The sequence below is a fragment of the Takifugu rubripes genome, chromosome 2, assembly GCF_901000725.2.
Source record: "Takifugu rubripes chromosome 2, fTakRub1.2, whole genome shotgun sequence".
Classification (NCBI taxonomy): Eukaryota; Metazoa; Chordata; class Actinopteri; order Tetraodontiformes; family Tetraodontidae; genus Takifugu; species Takifugu rubripes.
Window position 1 is genome coordinate 2,792,630 of NC_042286.1, and position 19,716 is coordinate 2,812,345.

Here is a 19,716-nt window from a genome sequence, read left to right on the forward strand (position 1 = left end):
GAGTAGTGAGGACTGCAGATGGAGGAGAGTTCAAAAGACCAAAACAACAGATAACAAGAGAAGTGGGGAGTAAATCTGAGAATGACAGAGAGGTGAGCAGCGACAGGAGCAGCAGACATGGAATCAGAGGGTGTTGTGATGTTTGTGGAAGCAGTGGGAAGAGTATTACACCACCTCAGACGTTCCCCACTAGCGTCTCGGTGTATAGCCAAAGATTAGCCTTGATTCCAGATTAACACACTAAATCCTTCTCCCTACACTGAACTGGTGCTGTCCAATCTAGCTTGTCTGCTGTTGGATGCCTATGCCAAAGATATTAGCTGTGGGTATTAGCCACAGACCACATTTGCTTTCATGGTCGGTAATCTTAATGTTTAAGCCATACGGTGTTGCCGTTGATAAGGACATGCGATCGCCGAGCTCCCAGCGTGAATCCAGTTGTCAAGGTGGTGCCGTCTGTTCTTGGACTTTTCATTCTCAAGCCAACATCTGTTCGACTTAAAAGGAGAAGCGGGAACAGTGTTCTTGGCCGCGCTGAAATGCCGCAGAGGGATCTGTTCAAATCTCCTGCTTGTAAGCAACCTTTGCAGTCCTCTTTTTTTCTGTTTGCCGTTCCATTTTTAGACACCCTCCTCCCCAAAAACATAAATGTGAAATTAGATTGTGGCTGCAGGAGCAGCGTAGATGATAAAGTAATAAAAATGATGATCCAGGTTGAACTTTTATTAATCATAGAATAATTAGAACAGAGCAGGCGGCTGTTGCCAAAGAATCTTGGTGCCGATCTGAATGCACCTCCTCCCTGAGCGGTGTGACGGGTTAAACACTCGGCTGGTTTACCTCCAATCCAGGAATAAGTGTTAGAGGTGCATTTTATTTTTTTCAGAAAGGTGTTATTGACTAAAGCCTCAACAGCACCTTTGCTTCAACAGGTGCGTTTCTGGCTGTGTTCCGGGGGCTCACACAAGGGGTTGTTGTCTCTGTGGTTACTGGAGAACAGCACAGGTCCAGAGGAGCCGCGCCAACTGTGGAACTCAGCCAGTGAAGCCAAATCTGAGAAGTCCTGGAAACTCATCACGCTTCCTCTTTATGGCCTGGCAGACTGGTATGGTAAACACACGCACACACACTTCAATGTATCTATCTTTGTGAGGACATAATGCATTTCCCAGCTCCTTACCCTAACCACCCCAACTAACCCCTAACCCTGATCCTGACCTAAACTAAGTCTAACTTCAACCTTAAAACCAGATCTTAACCCTCAAATTGTCCTTTAAAGTTGTGAGGACCGGCCAAAATGGCCTCACTTCCCAACATTTTCCTCATTTTGCTTGTCGACTGGAGTGTATGTAGCAAATGCAAGAACACTCATACACACAAACACACACACACACACACACACACAGGGATGAAAGCATTTCTGTCCCCCTATTTTACATAAATGCAGATTTACAAATCCACTCCCTGGGAAACGTGAATTTACAAAATTAATAAACCCCACAGAGAGTTTTGTTTTATACCAAGAATCAATACACAAGCCTCCACCCAACACACTTGGCTGTCAATTAGCCATGGCCCTAATTTCCCCTCAAAAAGATAGATAAATGAAAGCACAGTAGAATAAAGAGGTGAGGAGGAGGAGGAGAAAAAGGCAACCCCAGATAAGGCAGCTCAGCTCTTCCTGACTGGGCTTTGTCCGCCACTCAGGCTTGGATAATCCAGATCCCCTGAGAGTGATTAATTTTTGATTCCTGGGTTATGTAGTCAGCTACGTCCGTGTGCTTAATTGGAATGTCATGTCCGTAATGGTGAGGAGAACCCGCCACTCTCCGCGCAGTGACCTTTGTAGAGCTCAAATGGAATCAGAGTGGAATCAGAAACACAGCCTGGAGAGCAGTTATGACTGAAGCGGAGTGTTTGAATGGCTGCGAGCTGACATCAGGAATGACACAGATTGAATACGGCATCTTTAGGTGACGGCAACTCCTGACAGGAAATATTAAACCATGAAACGTTAGCTGGCGGTGGTGACGAAAGGTGGCCATTGTATTAGGTTACAGAATTGCTCGTTCGGTGGCTCGTTCGGTGGAAATGCTGGCCCAGGCGCATCAGTGACTGTGGGAATATTTAAGAACACTCATCCAGCCGACTGGGTTAAGAGCAAATGGCTTTAATGTAGAGAACCTCAGGAATGAACCCTGGTGATTAGTAGACGCAGACATTCATCCTGCAGAGGAGAATCCATGATAAGTTCATTTTCTTCTTGGGATTGGATGCTTTGAAACTGAAACACGTCTTCACGTCCCCACTGGCCAAATGATGGAATTTGAATGAAGTTGAATAATTACCCATAATGCCCACTGCTCATCGACAGTGCCGTCCAATGATCCCAGATACATCTCATGTTATAACAATATGAAAAGCCTTGATGTGATGCATCAAAAGGATTGTTGGGACATTTGCTTGACTGTTGTTGTTGCACTTCCTGGAAGAAGAATGTGTCTCTGTTAAAAGAGGCAATTATGCTTGTAATTACAGGCTATATAAATAAAACCGAAGTGCCTTGATGTACAATTACAACTATGCAATTAAAGGCCACGCAGATATTTTTCCGTCAAATTGAAAGACGCCGACTTTCAGCAGATTAATCCGAGGCTTGAGGAAAGATTTAGGAGTTTACTTATCATAAATACTGAAGACATCCCCGTTAGCCCCGACCGCCACTAAGGTCACTGGGGAAAAGTGATGTGTTTTCCAAATTTAACTCCTTCATTAGATCCTAAATGTGCTTATATGTCCTTCAGGTTTTATGATCTCAAATCCTGAGGGGTAAAGAAATGAGAATATTTGTCAAACCTGTCCCCGAAATTCAGTTACTTTCAATTTTTTCTTTGTTTTTAAACTGCTCAGGAGCCGTTATTAACAGTAAAAACGGATCTTTTCTTAAGGAAGACAACAACTCAAAACATCCGGAGTGGGGTTTTTTCTTAAATATTTGAGGTGGATGTGATCGCATCAGCCACAGCTTGTGAGCCAGTTAACACAGATGTGTCCCGTTGCAGGTTCTGGCTGCAGTTCAGCACTGAAAATGGACCTGGACCGGGTTCATCAATCTCCCTCGACAACATCTCTTTTAGCATGGATTGCTTCCTGGCTTGTGAGTATACTGAAATGTAAATGTTGTTACCTCTGTGACTGCATCAGGCCTTGAATTATTGCCGCTTGACCAATCGGCAGATTTATTAAATATGACAAACATAATGGGAGAAAAACAATGATCAATGAAGAGGAGACTCCTTTTTTCTCTCTCCACAGCAGTTTTGTTATTCCTCCAAATGAAGCTGGCAGGTGAAGCCTATGAAATGGGATACTAAGCAGACATTAATATACGATATCCGCCTGCTCTGCTTGGCACATTCTCTTTGAGAACATTTCTCTTTGAGAAATGCCACGAGAGATAAAATCTTTCATATACAGCTTTCTGATTAAGGGCTTACCTTACCGCATTTTCGCAGGCTGTTAAAGGTCAAACCTCACATTAGTTATGTGGAATTCGTTTGTGATTATTGGGTTGCTTTATCATGATTTCTCACAGAGATAGAAAAAAGCGGGGGGAAAAAACGGAGGTGTAACAAAGACTCCAACATCAGGTGAATGAAAGGTTAGGTGGACCTCTGAGGAGGAACCTGTCAGTGTTCTGACAGGAATAACAATTTCTCCCGACTTGAATGGGGAAATTACAATGCTCCGGTCATGGTGCAGTGTCCCTCGCTGACACGTCCACCTGTCAGCGTGATGGGTGTTTATTATTTTATCTAAAAATGTGTTTGTGTTGATGTAGAGCGGTCCTGGGACTGTCAATGCTAACACACACAATATATATGCTAATTTATTTTTTTCATTTCAATTATATGCACTATTATGAGTTATTTGTTAGTCTTTTTAAAAAGAAATGTATGTCACCAGTGCAAAAAAAATAGCATGAAAATTGCATTTTGACCTGCTGGCGATGTCTTCAGGATATTTATAAACTGCAGATTTAATCTAAAGTTTGTGGGCTCGACGTGACGTGAGATATCGGTGTTTGTCCGAGCTAAAGGCAGAGTCGCCGCCGCCGCCACGGATGCGGGCGCGGCGACCGGGTCAGCGCCCCTGTATGCGAGATGGCATTTCATAGAAGATAACTGCAAAGTGGTTGTGTTTTATGTCCTCTGGAGCAGCGGCGCTTGGGTAGCAACAGCGAAGAATCCTCTCGTCTGTCTCTGGACGGAGAGTCCCTTCATTTAGGACCAGGGATCCGTTATCTACCGCCGCCTTTGACACAGTCACATTTTATTGACTATCAATCAAACTGATGGAGGATGGCGAAGCGCCGCAAAAGGCGTCATTTCCAAGTGTGATCGGGATGAATGATGGGGACGAGCGCTGCCTAGAGCATCCCCTGTGTGTGTGTTGCAGCATGAAAACAGGCCGCGCACACATTATGCGGTGGATCAGCCGTACATGCCTACGCACCATGGATGGAGTGCACATGTAGATTTTGGCAGGGATGTTCTGCCTGATGTTGCATCTATTGCCCTTCAGGTGTTGGCCCGAGCAGCCTCTTTTTGCCGAATTCATCAGATTAGGTAGATTGCACAGAAGCTTTCATGCTGGAAGCTTTTAGAATAACAAGAGATGTTGAGAATCCCAAAGCTGGGAATTATTTCACACTTTAAAATAACAAAAGTGATGCAACTTAATCGCCATAAACCACCTAGAAATAAGCAGATAAGAGAAGAATTATGAGCTTTTTGCGAGTATTTATATTAATACGTTACAGTGGATAGGGAGAGGTTTCTGGTGTAAACTGGGTAAATGCTCATTTTGGCCTTGAATCCGACAATCACTGACTGGAGCGGAGGTAGACGGGAACAGTAAGCAGCAAAGGCCGGGGTGACAGCTGGTGAGGAGGTGGCGGAGGTGGCTGCAGGAGTCTTACAGTGACTCACGGTCCATCTTCCTGGTGCAGTCTGTTGTAATGGAACCAACAGTCGAAGCAGAAAATAGTGTTGCCAGATGAGAACGTGCGAAAAGCTGAATTTTACCATCCTGACTGCACCTCCCAGTCTTTTATCAATACTGCTGATATTTCGCTCAGATTACATTATAATGACTTGTTTTTACGACAATAATCACCTCGCTATAGTCACGCCTGACACCACAAATCCGAGCCTCGGTTCTTCTCAGGGTCGTGTCCATTGATAATTGAGCATTTATTATAAAGAACCCGACGTCCCAGTTCATTAAAGCCACTGTCACCCTTGGACGAAACGCTCAACGCTCATTTTCTACATCAAAACAGCATCTGAATCCTGCGTTGAGACTATAAGTGTGATAAGCGTGGAGCCCTGGCTATCTCTGATATTTTGGGTGCCCCGTCCCTGTGCGAGCGGCTGCCGGCATCTCGAAACCTGCTGCTAATGAACACTGACAACCATGTCGGTCATGGCCCTGCCCTCTAGTTCCTGCTGCCATGTGGTGGACCCGCCGAGTCCTCCTCCTGTTGCGGCAGCATACAAATGCTCCGATGTAGCATGTTGCTCCGAATAAATAATGCAGGGCTTCTCATTAGCAACTGTGTTTCAGATGTAAAAGGTTCTGAACTTGTTATGCAGATGAGGCTAATTGCTGGGAATGGTACTCCTACCTATGGTCTAATCCATGGCAGCCACATACGTCTAGTCGGGGGGGGCAGTAGATCTGCCTATCAAATCGGTGTCAGAGCTCCCACAGTGGGGAGATTACAGGGATAACGAATGAGCTATTGATTTTCTCCAGCTAAATTTGTGAGCTTACTAATAGCAGCAGAATCATTTGGATTCTCCTTTTAAAGATATAAATTCATTCATTCACTGTTTAGTTTCAACTCTGACATGGAATGATCTTTGTGTCACCCTAATAGGACAAATTCGACCCCTTTTTTGGTGGAGAAATTGGAACTCCTTCACACAGCAGCATTCCAAATCTTTCATCTGTTCAGGGAGGCCCCCGCCATATTGTGGTAATCACCGAGCCCCCACCAAGTGATGACAGAGCAGCCAGAGTGGGGACGAGGGAGGCTTTTTTTTTACATTTTTCCCAGTAAAATGATTATAGAAATGAAGATGAAGAATCTAATCTTATTCCCCTGAACCCTCTTCTGAAGGATGTCGGGGAAAGTAGTCATCGTTTCCACCAAGCAGGCAAATTAGACTGAATAAATAACTCATTGCCTCATCACAATTAGGAACCTCCTGCTTGGAATTCTGCTTCGCCTCTTCTGCGACGTTTCAAAACACCACCTGCTCTTCATCCAACGCAAAGTAATTCAACAAAGCCGCAGACGCAAACCTTTAAATCACGGCTGCTTGCAGCCTGGAGCGGCACCGCTGATCCCTCAACCTCCCTTATTGTACAGAATGCTAATCGGCCTCAAAACTAAGTGATTATTCCACATGCGGCTCACAACCGTTTGCCTCCAGAACCTGCAAAGATGATCCAGGAGGTTGTCGTCGGTGTTGTTGCAGGCTGAGCGAAAGCAGCTTTTCCTCTCATTGGAAAGCTGAGGAGGCAGCAATGCCTCTGTGGGCGGCTTCCGCAACACGGACGGCGGGGGGTCAAGAGCTCAGCGCAAGGTGTTGCCGGGTGTTGTGAAACTGCATTAACAGACGAGCAGTGCCCACTGAGACCCATCTGATAGGAAGCAGAGGAACGTGAGAGAGAACGAGGGTCTACCGGAGGCGCAACTGTGGATGTTTGTGCCCACGGTACAGCTGGGGGAGGAGTGGGGGGAGGGGGGGGGCATCTTTTTCTGTAGACGTCGATGGTACGAATGAGAAAGGTGACCGTTTCATACGTGCGATGACTCTTTCTCATTTCAGCCAATGGTGAGTTTCCTCCGGTGGCCACCAGCGCCACGCGGCTCCCCTTTAAACCGACCGTCACCACGATGTCGTCCATGGGAAGCCCCTTGCCGGATAAAGGTGAGCGTCTTAAAGAAGTAATCAGTACATCGTTGCTTGTTTGACTGTCCTAAGAGGGTTTTTTTCACAGCGGAGACTCATGCTGCCTTTTTTAAGATGAGCATTGTCAGTTTCCTTGTTTAATTCACTTTAAGTTGGTATGTTTTTTTTACTTTGGCTTTTTAAGCTCTAACTGAGTGAGCCTGATTTGGTCACAAAGGACTGAATTTGAATGGGCTATCGACAAGGAAGGAAGTGCGCCACCTACTGGCAGCAGGCGCCACCACCTAATTCCTGTTCACCTCCACTGGCTGTTGTCAAGGGGGGAGCTGCAAGTTTGAGGGCAGTTAATAGGCAACAAGCAACAGATCCTTTACAAAAGTACCCAGATACTGTGTAAACTACCACATAGTTTGTCTGTTTCCAAACTACAGCAAATTAAGTGGATTCAAGATTTACTGATCTAACATTGGTAATAAGGTGTATTCAGAAAACAGCTCTTTAGAAATCAGAACATCCTGCATTAAGCAGAAGAACATTGTCTTTGACTCTCATTAAAGGCCTGTGAAGCTTTATCTCTTCCTCCCGTGGAGTGTGGTGAATGCAGTCACTAAGCAATGATGATGTGATTCCAGCCTGGAACATCCAAGAAATTAATTTAGTCAGTCCAACGTTTGTCCTTTGTGAACTTTGTGAGTCACTGGGAAGCACTTTAGTAATGTGGATATCTGGCTCATTGATTTCCTGCTTCTCCAGTCCTGGTTTTTGTTTAAGGGCACACTGTGTCTCCCAGCCTAACCTTGGAAAAGATGCACCAATCAACGGACTCGGACCTTTAATAGGGTCATTTTGGGGGGGATCTTTTCATGCAGCTGCTTGTCAAGCCGCATGTCTTTGATCTCTGCATGTCTCCATGCAGCGCCGAGCACTGTGCTTTCATTTTTGCCCCTTCATGGTCGGCGTGGGACAGTTAAAGATCAGATATTAATGTTTAAGCCGCTAACATGATTTTATAATGCACCCAAGTCTGGTTAACAGAGCAACCGCCAGCCACCTCATTCGTGAAGAGAATCCTGATGAAGAGAACCTTCTGAAAAGAGAGAATCTTATCACTTGACATTTTATGTGCAATATTATAGCAAAAGACTTTAATCTATTTTGCTACAAGAATTTAGCTCCGAGGGCAGAAGGAATAAAAGGTTATATTAGGGTGCTTTCCCAAGTAAGACTGTCTACTCCTGCAGACTTCCCAAGAGAAAGACGGAAAGGAAATATATTAAAATCCCAGTATTACAGCCGTGATTATCATAGATATTAACTCAGGCGGTCAAAAAGTTGAGCTAACGTGCACCGCCGCGATTCACAAGGCAGAGAGGAGCGGTTAACATTTGCCGAGCATCTGGGCTCTCCCGTTCCTGAGCTGACATCTGCAGGATGTCGCGGAGCGGGCTTTAACTGGGCAGGCCTGCCATTCAAAAAATGGTCCGTTCTCCTCCCAGCATGCTTAATAATTAACCCCGTCAACACGCCTGCCCCTTCTCTCCCTTCACGCCGCTTTTCGTCTGTGCTTCCCCCCATTTAAAACCTGTCTGCTGCTGCGTCATGGTTCCGTCTGATCTCGAATCTGTCCACCAGTTTCCTCCTCTGGCACATTTTTCTTTACAGCTTCCGCTGTTTGTTTGTTTTTTAATCTTTCTATTTTGCCATTGATGCCCTGCTATTCCGGCCCAAGATGTTTCGATTTCCCACCGCTAACCCTTCCTGCCTCTCTCCGTAAACTCATCAGTTTCGCCTGAGGAAGGAGTAAGAATGTGAACCTCGACGGAAACCGGTGGGAGTTTTGGTTTTATGTTTTTTCTCCACTTTTGGTCAGTGGATGGTGGACAAGCAAGTTTTGGTGGATGGTGGTATTGAAAATGAAATCCCAGGCATTTATAAAGGTTTTATCTCCCCTGAAATTATAAATAAATTTGAAGAAAAGCTCCCATTTTGGAACCTCAGGTCCTGCTTTTCTTCCTTTTCCTACAGTAATGCAGCATTACCCATTAGATCTTCATGCTGTCTGTGCATTTATGAAATTAAAGTCATAATTTAAATTACATGCTGTTGCCTAATCTCCCTTTTGTGAATGAATCCAGCCGCTGTGGGTAGATGGCAAGATCCAAGGGGCACATGTCGGGGGAGGGGGGTGTTGAAAGAGATGCGCTTAGGTATTAAAGTGCACATCATTTCTGACATGCTTGTTGTGCTGAGCATCAGCCGACACGTGTCTTTAGCTGTCTGGTTACAAAAGGGAGTGCGTCTCATGCATCTGTGTGTGGGCTTTCTCCATCATGCATCTTTAAAAGGCTCTGAAATATGCAGCTGTTAACCTCAGGTGACGTCTCTTTGATTAGAGCCCGGCGCAACAGCGCGCTGCCGATTCACGTTAACACGCTTGCTGCCAAATCCCATCATTCCAGATTCACATGAACGGGCCCGTGTGCCCAAAAGTGTGTTTGGTTTATTGACAAATTGGGTGCTCGAGAGAGTTCCCACAGCATCGTTAGTAGGTGGGAGTTACGAAAATGGAGCGGACACGTGATTCGGGATGGAAGATAGCGTTAGCCTCGCAAACCAGTCTGCTGGAGCAATCCAACCTGATCCACATACGGCCACGGGGAAATAAGAAAACTGGCTTCGGATGAAAGACATGAGGGGATGCTAATTGAATCAGTTCCACTGACTCTTAATATTCATTGGCCGCAGATGTCAGCTCCTGAAATTTCAATGCTAGAACGGGGGTTTTGGCCATTACATGCTCGCTAATTAGGTGCAGAGTGTAGATGTGAGTTCTTCTTTAGTTGATAAACACTGGCCTGCAGCAAACAGTCGGCTAGATGATGTTACTTTAAGTTTTGCAAGGGGAATATTACTCAGTAAGACAGATATGAGACAGATAACGAGCAGTGCCACACCAAATTGGCTTTTCTAATTAATTGGGCTCTTGTGTTCTGTAAGCTTTGTGCTTAGCATTCAGAGTATTTCATGATGTGCCAGCCTTGATCCATCTTTTTAATCACCAGCCTATCGAGGACAAGTGTCACTGGATAAGGATAACGCTGCTATCTTTGTATGCTTAGAAGGAAATGGAACCGGCACAGAAAGTTGCTTATATCCACATACATATAAAGTACCTGGAATATAATTCCGAGCATTCATTTGTGCACCGATGACCATAGTGCATATGATAATAATCATTATGAGGAGGATTAGAGTTTAATATCAGCCCCAAAAGACAAGGAACAGAAGGTACAAAACAATATTTGTGATGTATTTCACATTCCAACATCAACTACTGGGGTTAAAGTCTCCAGAGTGATTTAATTCATTGACTGATTTTCTTTACAGTGTACGATGAATGAATTAATCAGTTAATAATCTTTATTAGGGTCTATAGTTTTAAAACAGACCATTTCAGGGTCATAGGGTAGGAATATAGTAAAGATTCTCTATTAGTTTTCATGTTAGCAAAAGCTGATTCCATATATTTCACAGATATTCACAAGGGCCTCAACCAAAATCGGTGCCTCCTTCTCTCACTCTTGCTGAGAGAGGAGGAGGGAATCTACTGTCATAGTCCAATCGAGAAGAAAAATTCATGAATTATGAGTGTTGTATCTCACATAAACTGCTGTCAAACATTAATGGCGCCATTAACCGGTAATATACAAGCTAAAAATGTGAAGTCACTCCTTGTCTGCAGCAGCATAATGTGTTCATTTCACCAAGCCTCAAGGTGGAAGGTTGCCTTTCTTTTATAACCTTCTAACCATCCTGCGATCTTACAGTTTGAAACATATGCTGTCACTGACTGTTTTATGGACATTCTAACTTATTTTAACAACCGAATGGAAAATTACAGTCTGCTTCACAGGCCTTGGTGCAAAACCTTCCTGCCGTGAGCCCTGGCCAGCCACTGGTTGACCAGGAGACCTGTAGCAGAAACAGCCTCTTTGTATACAACAATTACTCATCGCAGCATCAAAAGATGCTGAGTACAGTAATGCATTAAAGGAGCTTGCAGGCTCCCCCGATGCAGAATTTCCAGGGGACCGCAGAGGACAGAAAGCTTTGAGGGCCTGCTCTCCTTTTCATTCAGCTTGTGAGATATTTGTGCCTTGACCCCTCCACCCTCAGTCACACGCTCGTCTGTATCAGCGCTTTCGGAAACCCGGCGTCATCCTCGCGTGTGAACTTTAAGTCCCCTCTCATTTTTGACCTTGACACACGCCGTTGTTGGAGATAAAGCTCCTGCGCTGAGGAACAGGAAGTGGGAGTGAAATCAGCATACCCAGTCCAGGGATACATAGATTAGAATGGCTTTACCCAAGACGCGCACATTAGCATAACCCCCCAACACCAACCCTCTACAGCCAATCCCCACTTCCCCATTTTTCTCCTAACCTACATTTGCCCTGTCTCTATAATCAATCCTGCTACACACACATTCTCACACACACACACACACACACACACATATATTCGCATACATTTATTGTACAAGGTGAACAAAACTACTACTCCTATTATTAATAGTACATTTTAGGCACTATAAAGAAGATAAAAACAACTTTAAAAAGCTGCTCAAGCAAGAAAGTGCAGGTAGAGATTAAAATTTCAAGAGCTGTGTTTTGAGGAAGGTTTGGAGGGTGAGGAAAGTGGCCGACATTTTAGGGAGCGGCGCCAGTAGAGGAAGAGGAGGGAGGGCAAATGATGGAAGGAAAGAGTATTGTGGTGGAGTAGGTCTGTCAGGTAGGAGGGGCCGGCAGAGGTTTCTGAAGGACGTGGGTGAGCAGGAGGCTTCCCATGCTGCTGCAGTAGTCCAGTCATGTTAACAACTATATTCCTTGCATTTGGCTGCCTGTCCTACTGTCACTGTGTCCTTCTGTCATTAGGTTTCTTCCCTGCCAGTTTGGCATACCCTTCCAGTTCTTTTTTCTCTACCGAGGAGCCGAACATGCTTTTATTTTAACGAACAAAAGTCATCTGAAGGGAGAGACATGCCTGTGCAAAGAGCCATGGCAAAGCAGAGCAGGACTTGGACCGGAACGAGAATATTAAATCACTTCATGTAATATAGTCGAGGGCAGAGCTGTTTAGGACTCCAACACATATCATCTTTCTTTGTTCAGTTACCTCATGACTGGTTTGTTAGGTGCACGTGCTTGCATGTGAACTGGCACAGGGAGGATCCGGCAAGATGAACAGACCGGGATTATCAAACCCGATACGCTCTGGAGATGGAAGAGGCTGATCCCCTGAAAGACCGCTGGCAGAGTTTTCTTTCATATGAAACGGAGGCAGTTTTACATTTCTCTGCTTCCGAATTTTTCTTTATACCTTTTTTTTTTTTTATACCATTTTTCTTTATCAGCTGTTTGCCGTTTTGGAAACACTGAAATCCACGAGAATTGAAATCTACCTTTTGGGGGGGTGGGTTGAGGGCTTTCCTGCTCCAGTTGTGGAGTCATTGTATTCCCAACACATTCAATAATCTTCTTTTTAGATGTTAGTTGCTGACCAAAGTCTAGAGCAGTGGTTCCCAACCTGAGATCAGGGTGCCCGATACCGCAGGGTACCAGAGATTGCAACCTTTTCTGTTCTGAGCTTGAGAAGTTATCAAAGTAGTCATTTTGGGCATATTAAACTTTAAAAAACCCAATAACACACCCAGTTGGGTAGTCAAAATTCTTTATAAACTAAATGATTTTTTTTTTTTTTGGCCCGTATTTAAATGTATAAAGCCATTATTTACCAACACTTCTTGAATTTTTCCGCTCGGTCTCGTCACGTTAGCAAGCTAGCAGCTATACAGCGTCGATTGTTTTGCTGCTGGCTTGATTTTTTGGGGGGGGTTAAAGGAAAAGGTTGGGAACCACCGCACAAGAGAAATCTATTCCTATCACCACAGGACGAGCGAGTCAAACTGTCCTGTTTCTGAGCTCCAGTTCTTTCTTCTTCTCAAAGGATGCTTTGAGCACTTCAAGCATGCGGAACCCCATTTGCCACAGGCTGAGGCCCATTATCAGAAGGATCATAGCAAGTGTTTTCCTCAATATCGTGTGGCTCAGTTTCATTTAAGAAGAGCCTGAGAACCTTGTCAAATTCTCACCCATAAGGAGGGAAACATCTTTTTTTTCTTCTTTGCCAGTGAGTTAAGGTCATTGAGAGATTCTAGGACAAATCCATCTGCGTAGAGTAACTTTAAGTGCCACCCTTTACTTCTTTCTTTGTGTCACAGTCGTGTACTTTCAAATAAAAAAAATCCTTGAGATGGAGTCTGATTTGACGAAGTGGTCTCTCAGCGTCCACAGCTGAGCGGAGAGGTGGTTCCTTTACTCTCTGGTGTCCATCCTGGTGTCAAGCTCTTATTCTGGGTTCAGAAGCATAGTATTAAGTCCAGCCACGTCCATCTGACAAGACTAATCTTGTGCTAATTGCAGCTCCTCTCACGGCAATTAAGGCAAACACTTGGGATTACACAGAAAATGAGGAGGAATGGTTGTCACCTGTGATCCTGACGCTCCATCCTCCTACTAGGGTTGTGATTTGATAGTGGCAGTAATAGCTCCAGCTCTGTTGCATGTTTACTCTATTTATGACATCAATCTCCATATTTGTATATTTCTGTTGTATCGATTTAAACTGGAGTTGTGGGAATACTGAAGGAGAACAAATGGGACACAAAGAAAAGTATTATACCCAAGAGTGGGTGGATGAATCTCAGCCACTTTCTCACCTTAACTTTTTCTCTGTGGGATGAAGAATGTGACCATTTCCAGCTCTCTATGAAGTGCCTCATGATTTTCTCTCATTCTTTACTTTCGTTAAACACAGCCAAAAAATGGATCTTTCACACCTGTGGGGCCGTGGGACCTGAAGGCCCGACTCCCACTCAATGCCTCAATTCCTACCGGAAAAACAATATCAGCGTGACCGTCGGCACTCAGGGGCCACTGAAAGGCATTCAGAAGTGGAAGGTTGAGGAAAGTGGCACCTACAGGTACAGATGTTACGAAAGTCTCCATGTATTTAAAAAAAAAAAACTAACTACATGCATTTGTTTCATTAAAGCGTGTATTATTTTATTGGGCTATATATGAGAAACCTCTATTTTATGCTCACATTATTCCCAAAAATAGAAGAAAGAAAGAAGAAAAGAAGAAAGAAAGAAGAAAAGAAAGAAGTGTTTTTGTATCCACTCTAAACCCCCAGCAGACTTGCCTCAAACTGGGTGCTTTTGTTGGATTAATATCCACCACCTTGTCCTGAGATCAATACTCCTCCTCTGGGCATTCATGATAAAACATGGCATCTCTAACTTGGATTTGATTTTGATGGTTTAAACTCATTTTTGAAGGCTGCAGGCCTCAACACACACACACTGTTTAGTTCAATGGGAGCCCATGTGTTGTCTATTGGAGGAAAAAGAGAAAAGAGTAGCGCTTCTGTGGGCGATTCAGAAACAGCTTGAGTCTCCATGCGAACCTTAGCTACGTAGACCTCTGGCAAAGCTAGTAAATGAAGCTGACACATGGCTGCAAAGATGAGTGTGCACTTATGCATTTCCCAAAGGTCATTAGGCAAACAGCTGAGGTAGCCTCTGTGCACAAGACAGCACTCGCTCATTTTCTCTCACCTTATCTAACATGACCGCAATGGATGAGTAATACTGCAGCTCACAAAAGCTGGAACATTTGTAAATGAATACCTTCATTTAAGTGGGTGACTTTCCATGTGCAGTACAGTAGTTTTATGTTTTTTTTTTTCTATATTAAGAAAAAAATACACATCACAAGAGGACTCGTTCTCTGCTTTTCCACCCAGAAGTACCTGGTGTTCATTCAGTGCAGGTGCCAGCGCCTGGGCTTAACTGGTTCCAACCAAGAACCAGTTTGCTTTTCCATAGGCCAAGCAGAGCCAAGTCAGACCATTATATCAGTGTGAAACGCGATCGTGTGACTGGCTGATCATGTTTTGGGGCTGTAACCTCGCCCATATGACCCACTGCATCATCAGTTCTGAGCTCTGGCCCCTGTCTTGTTGGTACTTCCCTGGAACCAGTTTGGAACCAGTTGGCCAGTGCTTAGGTGGTGGAAAAACAAAGAATTACTGCAAAGTCAGCCACTGGCTCCGAACCAGCCCTGGAACCTCTTCAGTGGAAAAGGGGCGCGTATCAATGTTAGAGTTCTGGTGCAGCTTAGATTGACTTTTCCACCTAATGACTCTGTTTTGTGTCACTGCATTTATGATGAATCACAGAATCACAGCCTACGGTGCCGCTGGAGGTCGAAGCGTCTTGGTCATGAGCCGGTCACATGGTGTTTACCTCACAGGGGACTTCTGGCTAAAGAAGGGCGAGGACCTCTATATCCTTGTCGGACAGCAAGGAGAGGACGCCTGTCCAAGTGTAAGACTAATTTTGATTGCAATTTGTACGGTAACATACGAACCTGCTGCTGACCAATGTGTGACTAAATGACCAGGATCCTTGTGCATCACTTGTGTACAGTATAATACAATTAAAGTTTTAAAATTAAAGAAATACATTCTCATTTGATTACAGGATCCTTACAATCACAGTCCAGGTCTAGTTTTTAGGATTTAGTGAGATTGAATGATGGAAGCTAATGATCCCAGTTATATATTAATTTGAGTGTAATGGTGCAAAACCCAGCATGAGGCCGTAAATCTGCAGAGATCACGGAGCCACAGTACTCCACTGCTTTCAGAGTGGAACAGACAAGCTAAACACTCGCTCTGGAGAGAGGAAATTACGGCGAGCGTGGCGAGGGATGCTCAGTTGGCTGGCGACCACACTGCTTGTTTCCGTGAATTCCGACACTCCAGACCTTTAATGGAGCCGCCAGCCAATTTTCTGTTGGTGTACTGATCAACTGCCATGTTTCTTCAGTCAGTCCCGAAGAGACAAACCAAACATGAGCTTTTTGCGGCGCCACCTCACCAACACACTGGTCCTTTGAAGCTACCAGGGCTCCTCCACAGACCCGTTCGGGAAAACCTGCACATCTACTGACGAGGGTTTGTGTCTGTGATGTTTGCAGCCGCGTCCCTGCAGTCTCAGGATGCATCCTTCCTCTTTCGCCAGAGCCGTCTGTGATTCACGATGCTCTGGGGTTACTTCTCTGGCAGCACGGCTCGCTTCCCTCCCCTCACAGCTCGTAGCGCTACGACTAAACCCCCACTTGGCAGTAAAATCATCCATCATCCACAATTTAAATGTTCGAAAACTCGGGCCCATCTCCCTGCAGAAGCTCCAAAGAATATGGATTAGTTGGCGGAGTGTAATATTGTGTTTTTCAGGAGGAAAACCGGCACGCTCTGAATTGTGTGGAACGTTGCGATAGTTTCCAATCGCTCAATTTCAGATTTTTCAATCCAGGTTTTATTTTCGCAGGCTCTATGCGATATTTTTCCGAGGTGATACAATTTCCGCGGAGCAATCAGTTGCCGCGGCGCTAACATCGCCACGGTGACAGCGGAGATATTGACAAATAAAATTACACTTCAAAAAACAGGAGCTATTGTTCTCCTTGCATGCAGAGGTACTCGCCAGCACCAGCCCGTTATGGGTTTTTATCTATATTGTGTGGTAAGTGCTCACACTGCAAGGAGGGGCTGGAATCATTCAAAGTGGGAATGAAAGTAATTTAAGGTACCTGTTATTTCCCCTAGTCCTGACAGAGACCGTCTCTCCAAAGGCGCTGAAAGTGATTTGTGCTTCGGAACACTTTTTCACACCTAGCCTTCGCTCTGGCAAGGGAAATGATGCCCCGCCATCTTGACAAATACCGCTCTTCCACACAAACACACCGATCCCTCAGCGCGCAAGTTCTTTGTCTTCTCTCTCCCTCTGACACAAACTCAAATTTAAAGCAAAGGGGAGGCAACGACAGAACACGCTGAGCGAGGAAGACTTTCCCAGAACATCTTGAGTGCACCGCATTTTACCCCTCTTTACCTGCCAGTCACACTCAGAACCGTCCCGCCCCTCGGTGCTTGGTTTCATAACACATGAGGGGGCTAAATGAGGGATGAGTGACTGGAGGCATCTGAGCAAGGTTCAGACAGAATGAGGGGAGGAAGAGCGTGAACCCCTGCTCCAGGATGATGCAAAGAGTAGATGCAGTGATTTGCCATATCTGAAAACGGGTCATGTAGGCAACAACAGTCCCGTCTTCTCTGACTTCTATAGAACAATGCAAAATGGGTTTTAAGAGAGCAAAAAAAGCACCATTAGATCTGGTTATGTAACCAGATCCAGACCCGCCTCTTTGCAGCCTTGGGACGAAGCGGTTTTTCGAGCACCACTTTGCTAAATTTAAGCCCTCACCCTCTGATGTGTCACGTAGCCCATATTAGCTGCTTGTAAATTAGATTCATCAGCTGCACATGCAAACATCAGAGTCCAGTACAGATTTAGACGTGTTACAATAATATTGCGGTTTTTGGTTTGACCCTTAAAAGGCAGTTAATCTTTGCAGGTCCCACGGCCGCATTCAGGCAAATTTGTTTTGAATGTTCATTTGGTTTAATACATTTTTGAGTGGTCTAGCGATCAGGAACCACAAAGGTTTAATTGTTGTTTCTGGGCTTTGCCTGTTCTCCAGGGTTTGCACAGCGTTTTCTCCCGTATCAAGTTACCCTGGTTTTCCTAAGAATGGATATCATGTCGATGGAGGATTCGAAATTGTCACTATGAGTGTGTGATTAGAGTGTGTAGAGTGAGTTGTCCTTTAATGCACAGGTGACCTATACATTAACCTAATTGTTGCGCCATGGTCGGGATTAGATAGTTGTGATTCTTCTGTTCACTTCTCGCTCACTGTAGTGACACTTTATTGCCTCGAACACCGTTGCAACAGTGATTCCTGAATTGACTTTTATCTTTCTCCTGCAGTCCAACAACATTCTGAATAAGATCTGCCAGGAACAGAGCGGCCCGATGGTGAACAAAACCCAAGTGAAATGGGGTGGAGGAGGAGGGGGAGGGGCCACCTATGTATTCAAGGTAAGAACTGGATGCACTTAAGGACGGCCGGTAAATCTGATAAACCGTAATTTCCAGTTTCTCCTGGCTGCTCGCAGTAAATAAAATGTCTACATTTCTGCATTTATTCTGCTCCAAATCTCTTCATGCTAATGTTTATAAAAGCTTATTTCTTCCTGAAAGCGAAATGTCCTGTCTGGACTGTAGCGTTCTGTATTCCTCTCCAAAGCAGGCCACCATACATCACCCATTATCTGCTTCAGTGTCATTATCAGCTGAAAGCTGACGATACAGATGTTTCCAGCCTATCTTTTCTTTTTTATTATTTTGTCTGTCTCTGTGGCTACAACCAAATGGTGTGTATCTTAGTGGAAAGGTGACATTTTGTCATCACATTAGTCAAGATAGATGATATTGGTAGCTGCCATCAGTAATAAAACAATGACATTGTACTAAGCTAAAACCATGGCACACCCACATCCTCTGGGTCTGTCAGAAGTGGACACAAACTGGTAGAGCCACAGTATTTAATTATAATTACTTATTCAAACCTTTTGTAATTAGGTTCAAGCTATTGTGGGAACATTCAAATAGGAAAGAGCGGAACATCACCAAGCATGTCCCCACCTGTTTTAGCAGGGTGCAGAATACGATACAGAATGTTTACATTTATATTTTAGAATTTAGTTTTGTCCTAAGCGACTCAGTGAGAGACACAATCAAGCCTCTATGCAATTGAGCCCAATGTGAAGAAAACATGACCTTATTTTTAAGTCCCTCAATTTTAGTTTTAGTGTTGAGGAGATTCTCCACCCCCTCAAAAGTCTCTTTTTCATATATAAGATGAACATTTCTCAGTTGCTCTACATTGTTTATCTACCCTCTGAGCTAAGCTAACTAGCTAATGGCTCCTATAATGAAGTGGCATGGACCGTGCCATTAAATTAGGCAAGTAATCAAATCTATTATCAATAACAACCCAGGTGGAGAATGGTGCGTACGTTCCTCTCATCATCGCTGCTGGGGGAGGTGGTCGAGGCTACAGCAGCCAGGCAGAAACCCAGCTGGAGCAGATGGACTATGAATTAGGCCAACAAGGACGCAATGGGAAATCGTACGCTGCAGGTACGCACGTCGCAGCTTCAGCATGTGGGGGTTGAACCTACATCAGTGTGCCGATGATGGGGTTGAGCACCGTTGAGTATAAGATATTAGGGAACGATACCCTGTTACACCACAAACAATGTCAGAACCCTGTGCTGTCCTGCTGTACACCTGTCTTTGTCACCGTTGGACGCAGCTGCATGCTGAGTCTTTCAAGTGCTTTTCTGCCTCAGCGGTCGGTTTATCGCGCATTCACAACTGATGAAAAGCCCAGAAATCACAGAACCTTTCAATTTTAAATCCTAACAAAGCCTAGTCTTTACTTTGGAGGAAATTCTGTTTGTGGAAAAATGAACTCAGCGGAGTGGTTCGTTTGCATTGTGCGGGCTCCCTGGATGTGTGTAGGGGGGAAGGGAAGAATAATTGGCTTGTGTCAGCGAGTACAGAAGGGGATTAGTTCCAACTTTATTAGCTATAACTTTAATCTCTTGTTACCAGGTCTCTTCAAAGGGATTTACGTGGTTTCTGCTTCAACCAGTGCTGTTATCACTAATAGGAAAATGCTGTGCGTGCGCG

The 19,716-nt window shown here is 44.6% G+C and overlaps 1 protein-coding gene across 2 annotated transcripts in view; it reads left to right on the forward strand.

Moving 5' to 3' along the window:
• The window catches only part of alk (ALK receptor tyrosine kinase), a 268,453-nt gene that overhangs the window by 226,657 nt on the left and 22,080 nt on the right, over positions 1-19,716 (forward strand). For both annotated transcript variants that reach the window (XM_029832749.1, XM_029832750.1), the window contains exons 9-15: positions 933-1,105; positions 3,063-3,157; positions 6,903-7,004; positions 13,863-14,028; positions 15,288-15,435; positions 17,947-18,057; positions 19,020-19,161. In XM_029832749.1, the coding sequence (XP_029688609.1) occupies positions 933-1,105; positions 3,063-3,157; positions 6,903-7,004; positions 13,863-14,028; positions 15,288-15,435; positions 17,947-18,057; positions 19,020-19,161 (937 nt within the window). The remainder of the gene's footprint in view (positions 1-932; positions 1,106-3,062; positions 3,158-6,902; positions 7,005-13,862; positions 14,029-15,287; positions 15,436-17,946; positions 18,058-19,019; positions 19,162-19,716) is intronic.